Source organism: Aethalodelphis obliquidens, unplaced genomic scaffold, assembly GCF_003676395.1.
Source record: "Aethalodelphis obliquidens isolate GAN/ISIS:26980383/991018 unplaced genomic scaffold, ASM367639v1 scaffold45, whole genome shotgun sequence".
Lineage (NCBI taxonomy): Eukaryota > Metazoa > Chordata > Mammalia > Artiodactyla > Delphinidae > Aethalodelphis > Aethalodelphis obliquidens.
The window spans coordinates 7,546,261-7,562,321 of NW_020837989.1; the positions used below are offsets into that span (position 1 = coordinate 7,546,261).

Here is a 16,061-nt window from a genome sequence, read left to right on the forward strand (position 1 = left end):
TTCTTATCTAGATAAAAGGAACACTTATAAACAGCATGCTGTACTTTACTTTTATGCTTAATTTAAATGGAAACTCTCTCCTTATCAGCCCTGTAGACCAGTCTGATTCTTTTTACTCGCTGCGTGGATTTCCATTACTAAATGAACCATTGCCTGTTTAACAAGTGATCTAGTGATGGTTTCCAGTTTTTCTCTATTACTGTGAACAATATCTCCAAAGACTTCTGCTGGTTTATTTGTAAGAGAAATTCCTAGCCACGTGTAGTCGCTTCATCAAGCGGTGTGTGCATTTTGAATTTTGATAGACATTACAAATTTATTTAATGCAAAGGCTTCTAAAGCCCAGTCTATTGAGATGTTTATAAAGAGGATGATTTCAGTCTGCCCAATAGAATAAAGTAGTTGGCAGAGTTTCGGAAAAAAAAAGAAAAGGCAAAACTCAGTCTGGGGTACACAGGACTGGCTATATTCTGTTCCCAGGCCCTGCGAGTCACAGCTATTTGCCTAACAAAGTAGTGTCCTAACCTCAGAATTTTGTGTTCAGCATAACGTGATGATGAAAATTCACCCTTGTAAGATGACTTGAACAACTGGCATCTTCCCACCTGATCGGCTGCACATCCCCTCCAGGCCTCAGCTTTCCTGTCTCCTGTCTGTAACATGAGGGGGTAAATGACAGGTCTCCTAAGGACCCTTCAACTCCGAGTGTGGTAACAGGTGTAGGAAACAGGGCACGTCTCACGTCGAACTTCTCGGTGGCTCTGGGGAGTCGCCCTAGGTTGCCAGGCGTGAGGGGTAGAGTGTCCTGTCCTGTGCCCTCCTCTTACCCCTCCAGTAAACACTTTTCATCATGAATTCCCAGACCTGTCCTCATTTTGAGCTCCAGCCCAAAGGTCAGGGGAAGGTGCCTCCTCCCAGCCCCTTCCCTGCCCCCAACTGTGGGACCTCTGCCACCCGGAGCCAGGCTCCCTCACCTGCACCCCAGGGCCCCCTCTCCGGGCCTCCTCTGACTCTTGCCTTGCCCCTCTCTCTCTCCTGTCTCCTCCTTGCTCTCAGGTGGCTGCTGAGATCTTGGTGAGTGCCCGGTTCTTCACGTGGATTTTAAAGGTCTGAGTCTGGCTGTGCCTCTGGGCGGAGCTGAGGGGCAGAGTAAGGCAGTGATTTGGGGGCGTGCCCCCCCAGGTTCTCTCTCTCCCCTTCAGGGCCTCCACAGAACCCCGGTGGGTGACATATGGGCCAGGCGAGTGTTTCCCAAAACTTCACTACCCACCATCTGCCTGATTTGTGCTACATACCACCAGATGTGAATAATTTTCTTTAAATGGACTCTTTTTATTTTAACCCAAAATGAGTTATTTTAAAGGAAATTTCATATCGATGTAAATAGAACTGATAGCTGTCTAGAAGATCACTGTGGAAGCCTACATATGTGATGTGTAAAAATATGTTTGCCTGTTTACCCCACTTGGGGAAACACTGGCTAGGCCATTTTTCCTTGCACACGTGCACAGACACACTTCCCCAGAGGGGCTTTCAGAGGGGTTTAAAGATGGAAGGAGAACTCTGAGTGTCCATGCCCAGTGCCTGTTTGCCCCTCCCCTGGGCCCAGTCCCGTGACCCTGAGGCCAGGGTGGAAGTGCTCTGTGCTCAGCTCCTCTGGGTGAGTCCACGGGGTCTCTGGGAACTGGAGGGGGGATGTGGAGTCCGAGGAAGAAGGAAGGGGCCAACGTCAGCCTCCTTGGGTGGCTGAGTTAGCCCAGCTTCTAACTGCCCTCGGCCCGGGCAGACATGAAAGTGAATAACAAACGAGGCTTTCTCGTGTCTTCCCTCTCAAATTCTCTCCCGGACCCGGGCTCTGCAGGAAATAGCAGACACGCCCAGTGGAGACAAATCTTCCCTGGAGACACGTTTCATGATGATCCTCTGCACGCGTAGCTATCGGCACCTCCGGAGAGGTGAGGCCTGACTCCCTCCCCCTCCCAAGTCAGCAGGAAGACCCCCTAGTCTTGACAATAGGAGCTAGTTGCCCACGCACCCACTCCTTACCCCAGCAAGGGAGTGTGGTGGCCAATGGGGACCGGGAGCCAGGTCTAGTCCTGGCTCTGCTGCTAACGGCATCATTCAGCCTCGGGCCGGCTCTCTTCACCTCCTTTGGGAAGCATGTGGGATGCCTGGGATAAGAGATGGCAGGTGGCTTTTCCCTCCAAGGCCAACTCCAGTGGATTGGTAGTGGCTGCCTAGAATGCTGCGTTGAGGATTCGAAGGTTCTGTGTCGTGATTCTTTGGTAACGTCTGCCAGGAGCAAGGCGGTGAGGGGTGATAATGACACAAGGACCATGTACACACACCAGGCTGCCAGGTGCACAGGGCACACCCGTATGTGGCGGCCCTGACACTAGGTGATGATGAAGTGCCCTTACCACTAAGACATGGACGTTTTGACACGCGTATGCCTGGCACTTGCCAGTAAAAGTGCTTTCGCACAGTGACTAAAAGAACGGACTTGGGAGCTGGAATGCCTTCATTCAGATCTCCCACTTCTCAGTTGTGTGACCCTGGGCAAGTTACTGAATATCTGTGCCTTACTTCCCTTACCTATAAATTAAGGATTTTAATTCTACCTCACATGACTGTTGTGAGGGTACAAAAAATAAATACACAAAAAGCACTTAGCACCTGGTAACTTCCTTAGTGTTATCATTGTGATTACTTACATGAGTCTCTATCCCAACTTCCCTGGTGGTCCAGTGGTAAAGACGCCACGCTTCCACTGCAGGGGACACGGGTTCGATCCCTGGTCAGGGAACTGAGATCCCTCATGCCTCAGCACAGCGAACAGACAAACAAAGCAAACCTCTATCCAGGAGGAAGGGGAGGCCCAGAAAGGGGGAGGGGTTCACCCCAGGTCAACTTGGTGAGCTTGTGGCAGAGCTGTGAATAGGACGCATGCTCCTTCTGCTACCCATGCCTGGGTTCCTGGAACTTGTCCAGAGCTCTGGGGCACTGTCTGACTTGATAGAGATTTGGCTCTGAGCTCAAGGCAGCCCTGAGGTCAGAACATCGCTTCCATAGCAGTCCTGACCAATGCATTTAGGTCTGGGCTGCAGCCATACCTGCTGCTGCTGGGTGGGTTGGGGAGGGGTGATCTTCCCCCCTTCCTCTGAGTCAAAGCTCACCTCCCACCTCCGGGGCTTCTCTTGGGGCCAGTCTTCCAGGAGTTCGTCAAGATGACCAACTATGACGTGGAGCACACCATCAAGAAGGGGATGTCCGGGGATGTCCGAGATGTGTTTGTAGCCATTGGTAACTGGTGGGGACCAAGGGCAGGGGCTGGGGGGCACAGGGAACATGGCCAGATTCACTGGATGAGTGTGACCTCTATAGTTTCCTAAGCTGCTAGTACTGGAAAATAAGCACTGCCACTCCTTGGGCTCTGCCTGTGTGTGATTGGCAGGATAACACAAGAACTTGTTCTGGGTTGCAGGACAGGATGAGGAAACAGTGCTCTCTGGGGAGGTGGCTGGGAGGGTGATGGCCAGGCTGGGTAGGGGGTGCAGTGTCCTGCAGCACTTGAGTGTGTACACACACACACACACACTTACCTTTCCCTCCTCCCAGCACCTGGATCTCTTTGGTTACTCTCTTATTGTGTAATTTGAGTTCTTGCCTTTGAAGAAGTCTTTCCCCTTTGGATCTCAATTTCTCCATGTGTATAAACGGATGAGTAGATATGAGCAAAAGTCAAACTTGTTTTTATTAGTATTAGTGATTAGCAGTATCTTATTTATGACTACAAAATGCATTGATGCACATTTTTTTTTCATCTTACCTGGAGGTGTCAGTGGAAGGTTTTCACATAATTGCCTTCAATTACAGGATGCATCTTGATTTCAGGGACTTCAAATTCGAGGAAAAGGTGTTTTAGAACAGATGGAGCAGAGGTGTTATTGTTGTGATGTTATTATTTAACTTTCAGTGGGTCTTTACCACCTGGGAACGATACCTAGGAGGCAGAATAGCATAGTGAATCCAGGTAGAGTCCCAGCGGTGCCACTTACTATCTGTACAGTTACATCCATTGGCAAGTCACAGAAACCCCGTGCCTCAGTTTTCCTCCTCTGTAAAGTGGATGTGATCATAGTACACAGATTTAAATGAGTTAATTATACAACACTTAAAAGCATCGCCCCCTGGCACATAGAATGCACTGGATGAATGTTAGCTTCTATTATTATTTCCTGCCAGGCACTGTGTGAAGCCAGTTGCACACAGCTTTGGTTGAATCCTTACGAGGTGCTTTTATCTGCTTATTTTACAAAGTGGGGCACTGAGGTTCAGAAAGGTTACATGTCACTGGTGGAGGCAGGACTCACACCAGGGGCCGCCCGAGCCCAAAGCTCACGCTAGGATTAATCACCAGAGTAATTGGTCTATGGAGACACGTCTAGACCTCTTTTTCCTCGTGTTTCTCCCTCTGTCCTCTCTCCTCCCACCTAGACCATGTGTATGCGCGTGTGCACGAGTGTGCGTACCGACACACCACTCCACCTCATTCCATCCCACGGCAGGCCCCGGGGTCCTCTGAGGCAGGTGGCGGGCTTCAGGTTCTGGGGAAGGTTTTCGGGGACGGTTGCAGAGGATGGAAGTTCCTGCCCAGTCTGCTCCTTAACCACAGTGACTGAGCCCCAGGCTCCCAGTCAGGGCAGGCTCCTTGGGGGAGGTGATGGGACTGGGGATGTGGATTCGGGAGGTAAAGTAGTAGAAGGCAGACAGCAGACTTCTCCTTACCAGGAGGACAGAGGCACAAAGGAATTCACAGAATGTTCGGAGAATGGGCAACAGAGGCAATGAGAGAGCAGAGGCAGGCAGGAGCTTTGATTTTCAGGCCAAGGAGCTTAGGGTTTGTCTGGGAGGTGGTAGGGAGCTACATAAGGACCTGGGAAGGTGGGTATGTAATGTGATCTTTCCCACGGTTCCCGAGCCTGCTGCAGGGGAGGGTACAGGCCTGTCTCCTGCATGACTGTGCCCTTGGGATGCACAGCTCCAGTCTCTCACCCCCTGCCTTCCTGATAGAGATACTTTTATATCCCGAGTCATTCTGGCTTTCTGGTCCTGGCGTCTGATTCCTCCTCCTTAAGCTATCTGAGACACCCTCCCGCCCCCCCGTGAGCTCTGGAGCCTTGAAATCCAGCAGCTGCTGAGGACTAGAGACCCCCAGGCCTTGCGAAAGTGTGGGAGGTTGTTAGGCAGGCAGTATCTGGGGTAGGGATGGGGGCTGCCAATGGGGCAAGAGTGGGCAACGCTCAGCCCTAGAGATTGGCACCGTGCCCTAAATTATACTGACAGACATTCTTTGGCATATTTCAATCAGTAGTTCTCAGACATTAGGCTGCACCAGAATGGAGTGACCAACCATCTGGGTCTGTGCTAAAACGAGGAACGTCCCAGGAAAAGTGGGATGAGTTGGCCACCCACCGTCCGAGTTGCAGATTCAGCACATCTCGGATGGGGCATGAGCATGTGCATTTCTACCAGGCTCCCAGATGATGCGGATGCCTTCCAGGAGCTATACTTTGAGAACTTCTGCTTGAAATATTTCTTGAATCTGTGTCTCTAGGGTAGAGCCCAAAACCTGAGTTTTAAACAAGTTCTTCTTTGATTCTGATGCCCTTACGAGTTTGAGGCCCTGTACCTTGGGTTCACGAGTGGTTTCTTCCCTTTGAGTCCTCTACTAGCCTTAGTTAGCTGCAAGCACCTTAGCAGGAAGCGAGTTGCAACCCAGTGAGAGCCAGGTCTAGGGATGAGACAGAGGAGGCAGCGTCAGGAAGAGGGAGTGAAAGTGTCAGGCCCTGGATATGACCCTGGCGTTGGCAACGATCCTGGGCCCAGGTTGCGGATAGAGGAGATGCTACTTCTCTAGCAGCAGTAGCAGCCCATGGTCTGGGCACATCTCCTCTGACCAAGTTCCCTGCATCTCTTTCCTCTTCCTACCAGTTCAAAGTGTCAAGAATAAGCCTCTCTTCTTTGCCGACAAACTTTACAAATCTATGAAGGTAAGAAGACTCGTCTGTTCGTTTCCCTTCGAGCACTTCTGCCCCCACAAACACAGATGTGCGCCATCCCCTGGATCAGGAATTGTGTTTGTTTCCGCCCATTTGATAGGTATCGGCATCTGCCTCGTGCCTGGTTCTAGGAGAGTAGTCCTCAACCAGGGTTTACGTTGCCCCCCGGGCAACATGTGACGATGTTCAGACTCATTTTGGTTGTCACAACTTGGGGAGTGTTGCTTTTTGCATCTGGTGGGTAGAGAGCAGGCACGCTGCTGAACATCCTACAACGTACAGGACAGATCCCTGCAACAAAGAACGATCTGGTCCCAGGCGCCAAGGTTGAGAAACTTATTCTGGGGACTCAGGGCTGAAAAGGACAGTCTCTGCCCCTTGGAGCTCACATTCTAGCAGATGACAGACACAGTGTCTCCTATGACCAACGATCACGAAAGGAAGCACGTGCTCAGCTCTGGGACTAGCCCTGGCTTCCTGAAAACCCAAGCCACTCTGGCCACCCTCTCAGCCCAGCAAGTGGAGTTTCAGCTGCTGAGACAGGCAGGCAGTCTGGTGGGAGTGAGCCTGAGAGCCCTGTCAGCCTGCTGTCCACAAACATGACAGCCGTCTCTTGAGCCCCCGCCGTGTGCCGGCTCTGATTCCTCAGCTGGTGTTCAGAGCTCCTTGGGGAGCAGAGGTGGGCCTTGGCTGCCCATGTATTCCGTGTCCTGTGTCTGCTCCTTGGGCCCTGTATTAGTTTCCCAGGGCTGCTGTCCCAAATTAAGTGACAACAGGAATGTATTCTTTCACGATTCTAGAGGCCAGAAGTCCAAAATGAAGGTGTTGGTAGGACTGGTGCCTTTTGGAGGCCCTGAGGGGGAAACTCTCCCATGCCTTTCTCCTAGCTTCGGGTGGGCGTCTGGAATCCTGGTGTTTCCTGACTTAAGCATGAGTCCCTGCAGTCTCTGCCTTTATCTGTGTGTATGTCCATGTGTCCTCTTCCTGTAAGGACACCAGTCATTGGATCTAGGGCTCACCAAAATGCAGTATATCCTCAACTAATTACATGTGCTAAGACCCTATATCCATATTAGATCACCTTGTAAGGTTCTAGGTGGACATGAATTTGGGGGGCACACTATTCAACTCATACAGGCTGTTCTTGCCTCTGTCTGGCCAGTCCTGGCACAGGGGAGTTTGAGTCAGGACTGTTTGTGGAAGAGGGAGGCAGGATGTCCCATCCTGGTTTTGGAGGGAAAAGGGAGAGAGGCAGAGGGACACCCATGAGTTCCTGCCTGACCTAACCCCATTTCTCCTCCTACCCTGTGTTTCTCCCTGTCACCTGGCTCCACCAGGGTGCTGGCACAGAGGAGAAGACCCTCACCAGGATCATGGTCTCCCGGAGTGAGATCGACCTGCTCAACATCCGGCGGGAGTTCATTGAGAAATATGACAAGTCTCTCCACCAAGCCATTGAGGTGAGGGGCGGGGTGAGAGGTCAGTGGGGGAGCGGTGAGTGTCAGATGCTTGAACATAGATTAGAAGTCCTTTTTATTCCCAGAATGTTACCTCTTAGAACAGCCAAGACGTTGCTAAATGAGAGGAGACCTGCCTCACTCTTTATACCAAAATAGATTTCAGATGGATGGATCAAAGGCTTATAAAGATTTCCAAATAAAACAAGAGCCTTGGGGCTTCCCTGGCGGCGCAGTGGTTGAGAGTCCGCCTGCCGATGCAGGGAACATGGGTTTGTGCCCCGGTCTGGGAAGATCCCACATGCCGCGGAGCGGCTGGGCCCATGAGCCATGGCCGCTGAGCTTGACGCGTCCGGAGCCTGTGCTCCTCAATGGGAGAGGCCACAACAGTGAGAGGCCCACGTACCGCAAAAAAAAAAAAAAAACCTTTTGTTTTTGGCCTTTTAAAAGCAACTTTATTGAAGTGTAATTTAAGTATCATAAATTTTATGAAATTTACTTGTTTAAGGGCCTCAGTAATTTTTAGTAAAGTTAATGAGTTGTACAGCCTTCACCACAATCCAGTGTTAGAACATTTTCATCACCCCACTGATGTCCCTTGTACCTGTTTACCTATTTCCACCCCCAGCCCTAGGCAACCTACAAGTGACTTTCTGTCTCTATGGATTTGCCTTTTCTGATTATCTCATGTAAGTGGAATCATGTAATATGTGATTTTTTGGATCTGACTTTTTTCATTTATGAAGCCCATTTCTTTGATTTTGGGGACTGACCAAAATCTGAAAGTTTGATGCTATACTTGGTTGACAAGACCATGAGGAAGCTCACAGGCAGTCTCATACAGACTTGGTGTAAATGTAACTTGGTAGCACATCTTCGTTATTTTTTTCTTCCAGTTTTATTGAGATATAATTGACATATAGCATTATATAAGTTTAAGGTGTACAGCATAATGATTTGACTTAGACACATCATGGAGTGCTTATCACAATAACTTTAGCGAACATCCATCATCTTGTATAGATGCAAAATTAAAGAAATAGTAAATTTTTTTGTGTGTGTGATGAGAACTCTTAGGATTTACTCTCTTAACTTTTATATGTAACATACAGCAGTGTTAATTATATTTATCATGTTGTACATTACATTCCTAATACTTATTTGTCTTATAGTTTGTGCCTTTTGACCGCCTTCATCCAGTTGCCCCTCCCCCCCCCACCTCTGGTAAACACAAATCTGATCTCTGTTTCTATGAGTTTGTTTGTATGTTTGTTTTTGAAGTATAATTGACCTACAGCACTAGGTTAGTTCCTGTTATACAACATAGTGATTTTTTTCTATGCATTTCAGAATGATCACCATGATAAGTCTAGTTACAACGTGTCACCGTACAAAGATAGTAGTTGTTGACTATACTCCCCACGCTGTACATTTCATACCCATGACCCACTTATTTTGCATCTGGAAGCTTGTGCCTCTAATCTCCCTCACCTTTTTCTTTCCTCCCCCTACCAGCTCTCCTCTGGCAACCACCTATTTGCTCTCTGTATCTATGACTCTGTTTCTTTTTTTCTTATGTTTGTTCATTTATTTTGTTTGTTAGATTCCGAGTATAAGTGAAACCATACAGTATTTCTCTTTCTCTTTCTTATTTATTTCACTTAGCATATGTTCTAAGTGAACATATGGCAAAGATTTTTTTTATGGCTGAGTAATATTCCATTGTATGTATATACCACATCTTCTTTATCCATTCATCAATTGATGGGCACTTGGGTTGCTTCCATATCTTAGCTATTGTGAATAATGCTGCTCTGAACATAGGAATGCATATATCTTTTCTAATTAATATTTTTGTTTTCTTTGGATAAATATCCAGGATTGAAATTGCTGAGTCATATGGTAGTTCTATTTTCAATTTTTTTTTTCACATGACAATTAAAAATATGGTGACTTTATTTCTATCTTCTTACAGTCCCCAGTATCACATCTGGTAAGAATCTTCATATCTATAACACAAAAATATCTCAAGAAAGCATGTTACAAGACAGTATATATAAGCAACAGTTTGGCAGAATTCTAGTTCATATCCCTCACCCCCCAAAAAATTTTTCTAATTCAAAAATGACAGTTAACTTTATCTAACATATGTTCTACTTACTACTTAAAATACCATGCTCTAGTTAAATAATTCATCAACAACACTGTATACAAATAAAATATTACACAAAATATATTTAAGAAAATGTTTTGGTATTTGATCTGAACAATAAATAAAAACACAGGCACTTCTACACTGAGATAGGAAAGCAGTCACTACTCAGGATAATAATTTTGTATAAGCAACACGTAACCATATGGCAAGAATAGAATTCTGCAGTTTTAAACTGACAAACCACTGATAAAAACGTCTGCCACTTCAGTCTTTTCACTTAAAGTTCAAAAGTTACATATGCTTTCCTGGTTCACAATGAAAAATCAAAAACACAATATGCTTGCCAGGGTCAATTCAGTCTTCAGTTTGAAGATTATGGAATCATACTCATTATTTTCAAATACTGAAAAAGAGAGAACTATCACAACACCACCCAGCAAACCAAATACAAGATAGTTAAGCTTCCTCCTTATGAACATAAGACCATAACAAGATAAACTGGATGAATATCACACAGTGATTCCCATTTTGCAAAACTGGTTGATTAGATTAACACAAGGAAATGTTGCGGCGGCAGGAAATTTTGAAAGAAGTCAAATTTTTCTAGACAATTTTTAAAAATTCATCCAAATTTCATGAAAATGTTATTCCATTCCACAGAAAGCACTGAGTCATACATAACAATGTCTTTGTAGCCTATAAGTTTATGAATACCTAAATCACAGAGAGTTCACTCATTATAATGGGAAATAGGGTTATCATCATATGAGAGCAAAACAAAAATAAAACAAAGATAACACGATCAAATTCCAGAAACATGATTTCAGATGACAAGGGGGACAAGTTAGAAAACAATGACCACTAGCCAGCAGGAAGGGTCAGAACCATTCGTCCTGTCATATCCTACATAAACATTAGTGTCTTCTGCTTTCCCTCTTCAGAAAGTACTACACTGAAAGGTTTAGAGACCCTCATATGGATACTACTCATAAAGGCAATTTTGATGGTTTTACATAGAAATTACCTCTAATGTGAGAGAACATCACATGGGAACTATTCGAGATACATCTTTCTATGCAAAATTTAGTTTGTACATAATTTAGCAACTTAAATAAGCATTTTGCAACCGAGACCAAATATCAATCATCTCTTGAGGTTTTCTACTATGTACCAACATCAAACCTACATAGGAACGAATGTTATTCCTGTTTTACTCTTCTATATCAAATGTCCTGAAGCCTTTGTGTTTCTCTGGAATGAGGCCACGTTTCTGAAGGCACATTCCAGTATAAACAGCATCGATGGGGTAGAGAAGGACCTGGCCAGTTACATCGTATAGCCTCAGAGCCAGGTGGCCAGAGTAGAGGAATCCCCTCCCCCTGCATGAGGCGGGTAGACGCCAGTGTAAAGAACTTCCAGGACGTAGTACTTCAGTTTCTTATCCTGACGGGGTCCAGCATTGGGAGTCACATCACCTATAAACAAATCTTTGGCTTTGTTCTTGGATAAGCTATTCAAGTGATTCAGGATGTGACGGGTGTTCACAAAAACATCATCATCGCCCTTGAACACGAACTCAGCATTTGGGCAGGAAGTGCTCACCCACCTGAGAAGGAGTACTTCTTTCAGAGATAAACTGAAGAAGGTGTCTCTGTAGTTCCACATAAGAATGCCTTGGTGCTTCTCACTCTCAAATTTCAGCACATCTGAAAGGTCAGGATGGTTGTCCCCTGCAGGGGTCTGGCCCAGTAAGAAGACTCGCACCACTGTTTGGTTCCCCACATTGGTTTCTTTGCCCCAAGATTCCCAAATCGCTTGCCTTCTATCGAAATGTGAAGTAAGGGACTTAATCGCCAGCAATAAGAAGGGCTGCTTTGCGCACTTACCTGGTTGATCTATAAGCAGTGAATAATTTCAACATCTCAAATACAACAGAAAGTCTTTAAATCTGTCTGGCAAACTGTCGAAACCTGAAACTACTGACGTGACCCTCAGGTTAGGTTCACCATAATTCAGATGGCTTATGTTGGAAAATCCTTACGCTTCCCCTGTCTGGTTGGCTAACATGTTCAAAATGGGATTGTACCTCCTGTTCAGCTTTTCTTGTTCCCTGTTCCAGTGTGCCTTGGGAGGGTCAGATATCTTCCAGAGCTTTTCTTTGGGTATTATTACTTCCCCTCCCCATTTTTTTCTTGGCTACTGCTTTTGGAGACTGCCACAATCAAATAAATAAGGACATTTACCATCATACAGAACTGGTTAAGTAAATTACAGTGCATCCGTATGACAGAGTACAGTACAGCCATGAAAAAGCATGAGGAGGTTCTATGTGTGATTTGGGATCTTCTCTAAGTCAGAAATTATGGCCCAGAATAGTATGAATGCTCTGCAGAAAAGGGACGTTATCCGTATATACATATTTGTATATGCATATGGAAAAGCATTGCTAGAAGATCACACAAGTAAATACAACAGTGGCTGCCTCTTGATTTAGGAAGTTAGGGGTTGGGGTAGGAGGGAGACTTATTGTATAATCCTTTGATTTGAATTGTTTACAACAATGATTTTTTTTTTAAGAGGAAAGTTCCTCTTTTTTTATATATAACTTTATTTATTTATTTACTTACTTACTTTTGGCCGCGTTGGGTCTTTGTTGCTGCCCTTGGGCTTTCTCTAGTTGTGGCAAACGGGGGCTACTCTTCGTTGTGGTGCGGTGGCTTCTCTTGTGGAGCACGGGCTCCAGGCATGCAGGCTTCAGTAGTTGTGGCACGTGGGTTCAGTAGTTGTGGCTCGCAGGCTCTAGAGTGCAGGCTCAGTCGTTGTGGCCACGGGCTTCGTTGCTCCGTGGCATGCGGGATCTTCCCGGACCAGGGCTCGAACCCGTGTCCCATGCATTGGCAGGTGGATTCTTAACCACTGCGCCACCAGGGAAGTCCTAATATATTACTTTTAATCATATATCAAAAATTACAGAAACAAAAAATATAAAAATGACAGGAGCCCTCTAAAAAGAGGGAGAAAGTCTGCTCCCTCCCCCCATAGCCCTGTCGTATGCCAGACAATACAACATAAATCCAATGATGGTCACATCAATTCTTGCAAGGGCCTGTTACCCAGTAAGTGCTCAATAATGTTTGTTCAAATAAGGAATTCCGTAACACAGGGATCCCCAATCCTGGGCCGCAGATCAGTACCGGTCCGCGGGCTCTTAGGAACCGGGCCGCACGGCAGGAGGTGAGTGGTGGGCGAGCAAGCGAAGCTTCACCTGTCACTCCCCATCGCTCGCATTCCCGCTGAACCGTCCCCCTCCCCTCACCCGCCACCACGGTTCGTGGGAAAATTGTCTTCCACGAAACCGGTCCCCGGTGCCAAAAAGTTTGGGGACCACTGCCGTAACACTTGTGTTAATGGCCGTGGGGGGAGGGTTAGCAGGGTGCAAGGCAGCCATGGGAGGAGACAAGAATAGAGGCAGGAACGCTTCACAGTGGAGGGGGCATCTGATGGCAGACAGGATTTGGGGGCAGTGTGGAGGGCGTGCTGGGTGGAGCAATGGTAGGTATGTAGGTAGTAAGATGACCAAGATGCTCCCAGAAGGAAGGGGGGAGGTGAAGCCACAGAGCTTCATGAGGGTCAGACCACACAAGACCTTGAAGCCAGGCCTAGAGCTTGGACATTTTCCTGAGGTTGATGGGGAGCCACGGAAGGGACATGGTCACATTTACGTACTAGGGAGACATCCAGGCTGCCAGCGGCTGGGAGGAGGGCGCCTTGAGGTCATCAAGATCGTTTCACTCACTCTGCTCTCCCTCTGTCCCTGCCAGGGCGACACCTCCGGTCACTTCCTGAAGGCCTTGCTGGCTCTCTGTGGAGGCAAGGATTAGGACCGCCGGCGTTGGCGGGCACCTCTGCTAAGAAGTGGTCATCCCCCCGCCACGACCCAGCCTGATGCTCCAGCTTCAGAGACTAAAGAAGGGACAGGGGTGGGGGGAGGGGCCAGGGTGGGCTCATGTCTTCATCTGGGGTTTAGGAAAAGCTCCCACTCCCACTAGCCAGTAAGGGCACGGCACGGTCACTCCTACTCACGTCTGAGTGGCTGAAGAACCGTAGCCATTGATCCTGTCCACCTCCTCTCCCCATCTTCCTCCTCCTGCCTTCCCAGCTTCCGTCCGTTGTCACAGTCCCTGCCCTGGTTTGGGCTCTGTCGAAGCCAAAAACATTCTGAGGCTCTGAATGTGAAGCGAGTGATGTGTGTGCTTTGCATGGTGGGGTGTGGTGGCAGGTGCCAGTTCTGGGGGCGGTGGGCGAGGAAGAAATATCTTCGGGCCAACTGACAATCCTCCCACCGTTTCACCACCACCTCTGTCCCGGTTCTTGTGCTAGACCACTGAACCAGGAGTGCAGATACCTGTGTTCAAATTTGTATCCGCCACACACTTGCCCTATGACCTTGCACCAGTCTCTTTCCCTCCCTGAGTCTCCTTGCTCTTGGCTACAAAATGAGAGAGTTCAACAAAAAGATCTTGGCTTTCTAACATTGACATTCTAGGATGTGCCTCCAAATCATTCCCTTTCCATTTCTTCTCTCTTTAAATAAAAAGAGACATACAGACACATAAATACATTTCCAAGAGGGATCTGTGGTTTTGACCTAGAACCTGCAAGCCCAGATTGTTGCCATTAGAGCTGAGGTGTTAACCTGCCCAGGAGTGACTTTCTATCTTCCCATCCCTTCCTGGGAATCCCAAATGAGGGTCTGAGCTCAGGTCAGCCTGGGGAGGCTGGCGCAGCCGGGTCTGGGTCTCAGGTCCGCTCTCCTCCCTCTGCTACCAGGATGTTTCTCTGTGCACGCTTCATCCATGACATCCGAGCCCAGACTTCCTCTTTTGAACTCTTCAGGGGCACCAGATGTGATCGTGATCTGGGGAGGCCTGTGGAGAGCTTCCAGTTTGTGAAGATCAGTGATCAACGGGAGGTCAGCTGCACTTTCTCCATCTCCCTTCCCCCAGCTCTGCTTCTGCTCTGGGACTCAGATCTAAAGTTATCTAGCGACCACGGACTTACAGTTATCCAGTGACCATGGCATGTGGGTGCCTACTGGCTGGAGGGCTCTGCTCCCTGGCCCGGCGGACCTGCCCTCTCCTGCAGTTCAGCGTGTGTTTGTTGGAGCTGCTGAGCAGGGAATGGCGTGGGGACATTGGGAAATGTGCTGCGTCTGGTCTTTTTTCTTTTCTTTTTTTCTTATTTATTTATGTTTTTGGCTGCTTTGTGCATGGCATGTGGGATCTTAGTTCCCTGACCAGGGATCAAACCCGGGTCCCCTGGCAGTGGAAGCACAGTCTTAACCACTAGACCGCCAGGGAAGTCCCGAGTCTGGTCTTGTGTGACCTTGGACCAGCCCCTGCCCTCACTGGGCCTCAGTGACTCCATTTGTACAGTGAGGGGTTGGTCCTAACAGTCTCGAAGAGCCCTGTCTTCATCTCTGACGTAATGAGTCTGAAAGTCAGGCAGTTCACCTTGTGTCTTTCCCACTTCCTTCCCTCTTCCACCCTGTGAGCCCAAACCCCCATGAGGGTCAGCTGCGAGCTTGTTTGACTCTTTGCCCAACTTAATTGAACTGTTACCGAAGATAAATTAACACAGTGGTTCAGAGCTGTGGAGTCAGACCTTTGCCACTAACTGGCTGTGACCATGTTATCTCTGTGACCCTCAGTTTCCTTGTTTGTAAGACAGGTCCCAGTCCTACCTATGGCACAGCCTTTGTGGGGTAAATGAAATGATTCATAGAAGTTTGGGGCCATCTGGCTGGGAGTCAGCTGCCAGCACTACCTGCCCTGAGCCAGGCCCCATTGTAGAAGCCGGGAGGTGGCTCCCAAGACGCTTCCTTGGGCTTTGTTTTCAAAAAGTCATCAGCCGCGCATCACAGAGGCATCAGAAGACAAATATGGAAGCGCCTTAAAAGTATGCACCGAGGGGGGGGGCTTCCCTGGTGGCGCAGTGGTTGAGAGTCCGCCTGCCGATGCAGGAGACACGGGTTCGTGCCCCGGTCCGGGAAGATCCCACACACACACACAAAAGTATGCACCGAGGGGGGACTTTGCTGCTCCCATGGTTAAGACTCTGTGCTCCCAATGCAGGGGGCACGGGTTTTGATCCCTGGTCGGGAAACTGAGATTCCCCTCATGCCACACAGCGCAGCCAAAAAAAATAAATAAAACCTCCGAGGGAAAAATAGGCTGGGGATGGAAAGGAAAGAGTGATGGAATCTGAGGCCATGGGAAGACCTCATGAGGCTGAGGGGAATACACAAGTGGAAAAACCAGGAATTTCTAGAATTCCTGGAAAGCAGGAAGAAGGATAGCTCAAAGGGAGCACTGGCCGTGTACCGGA

General features: G+C 47.9%; 1 protein-coding gene and 1 pseudogene across 2 annotated transcripts in view; one reads left to right on the forward strand and one right to left on the reverse strand.

Moving 5' to 3' along the window:
• Nucleotides 1–13,911, forward strand: part of ANXA6 (annexin A6) — a 52,064-nt gene extending 38,153 nt beyond the window's left edge. Inside the window, exons 21-26 of one of the 2 annotated variants that reach the window (XM_027081502.1) lie at nucleotides 1,057–1,074; nucleotides 1,862–1,955; nucleotides 3,208–3,303; nucleotides 5,995–6,053; nucleotides 7,400–7,522; nucleotides 13,496–13,911. In XM_027081502.1, the coding sequence (XP_026937303.1) occupies nucleotides 1,057–1,074; nucleotides 1,862–1,955; nucleotides 3,208–3,303; nucleotides 5,995–6,053; nucleotides 7,400–7,522; nucleotides 13,496–13,555 (450 nt within the window). In that variant the 3' untranslated portion in view covers nucleotides 13,556–13,911. The remainder of the gene's footprint in view (nucleotides 1–1,056; nucleotides 1,075–1,861; nucleotides 1,956–3,207; nucleotides 3,304–5,994; nucleotides 6,054–7,399; nucleotides 7,523–13,495) is intronic. The other variant, XM_027081505.1, reaches the window with a different exon arrangement.
• On the reverse strand, nucleotides 10,477–11,923 carry LOC113606841 (N-acetyllactosaminide beta-1,3-N-acetylglucosaminyltransferase 2-like; annotated as a pseudogene).
• Nucleotides 13,912–16,061: the final 2,150 nt, after the last annotated feature.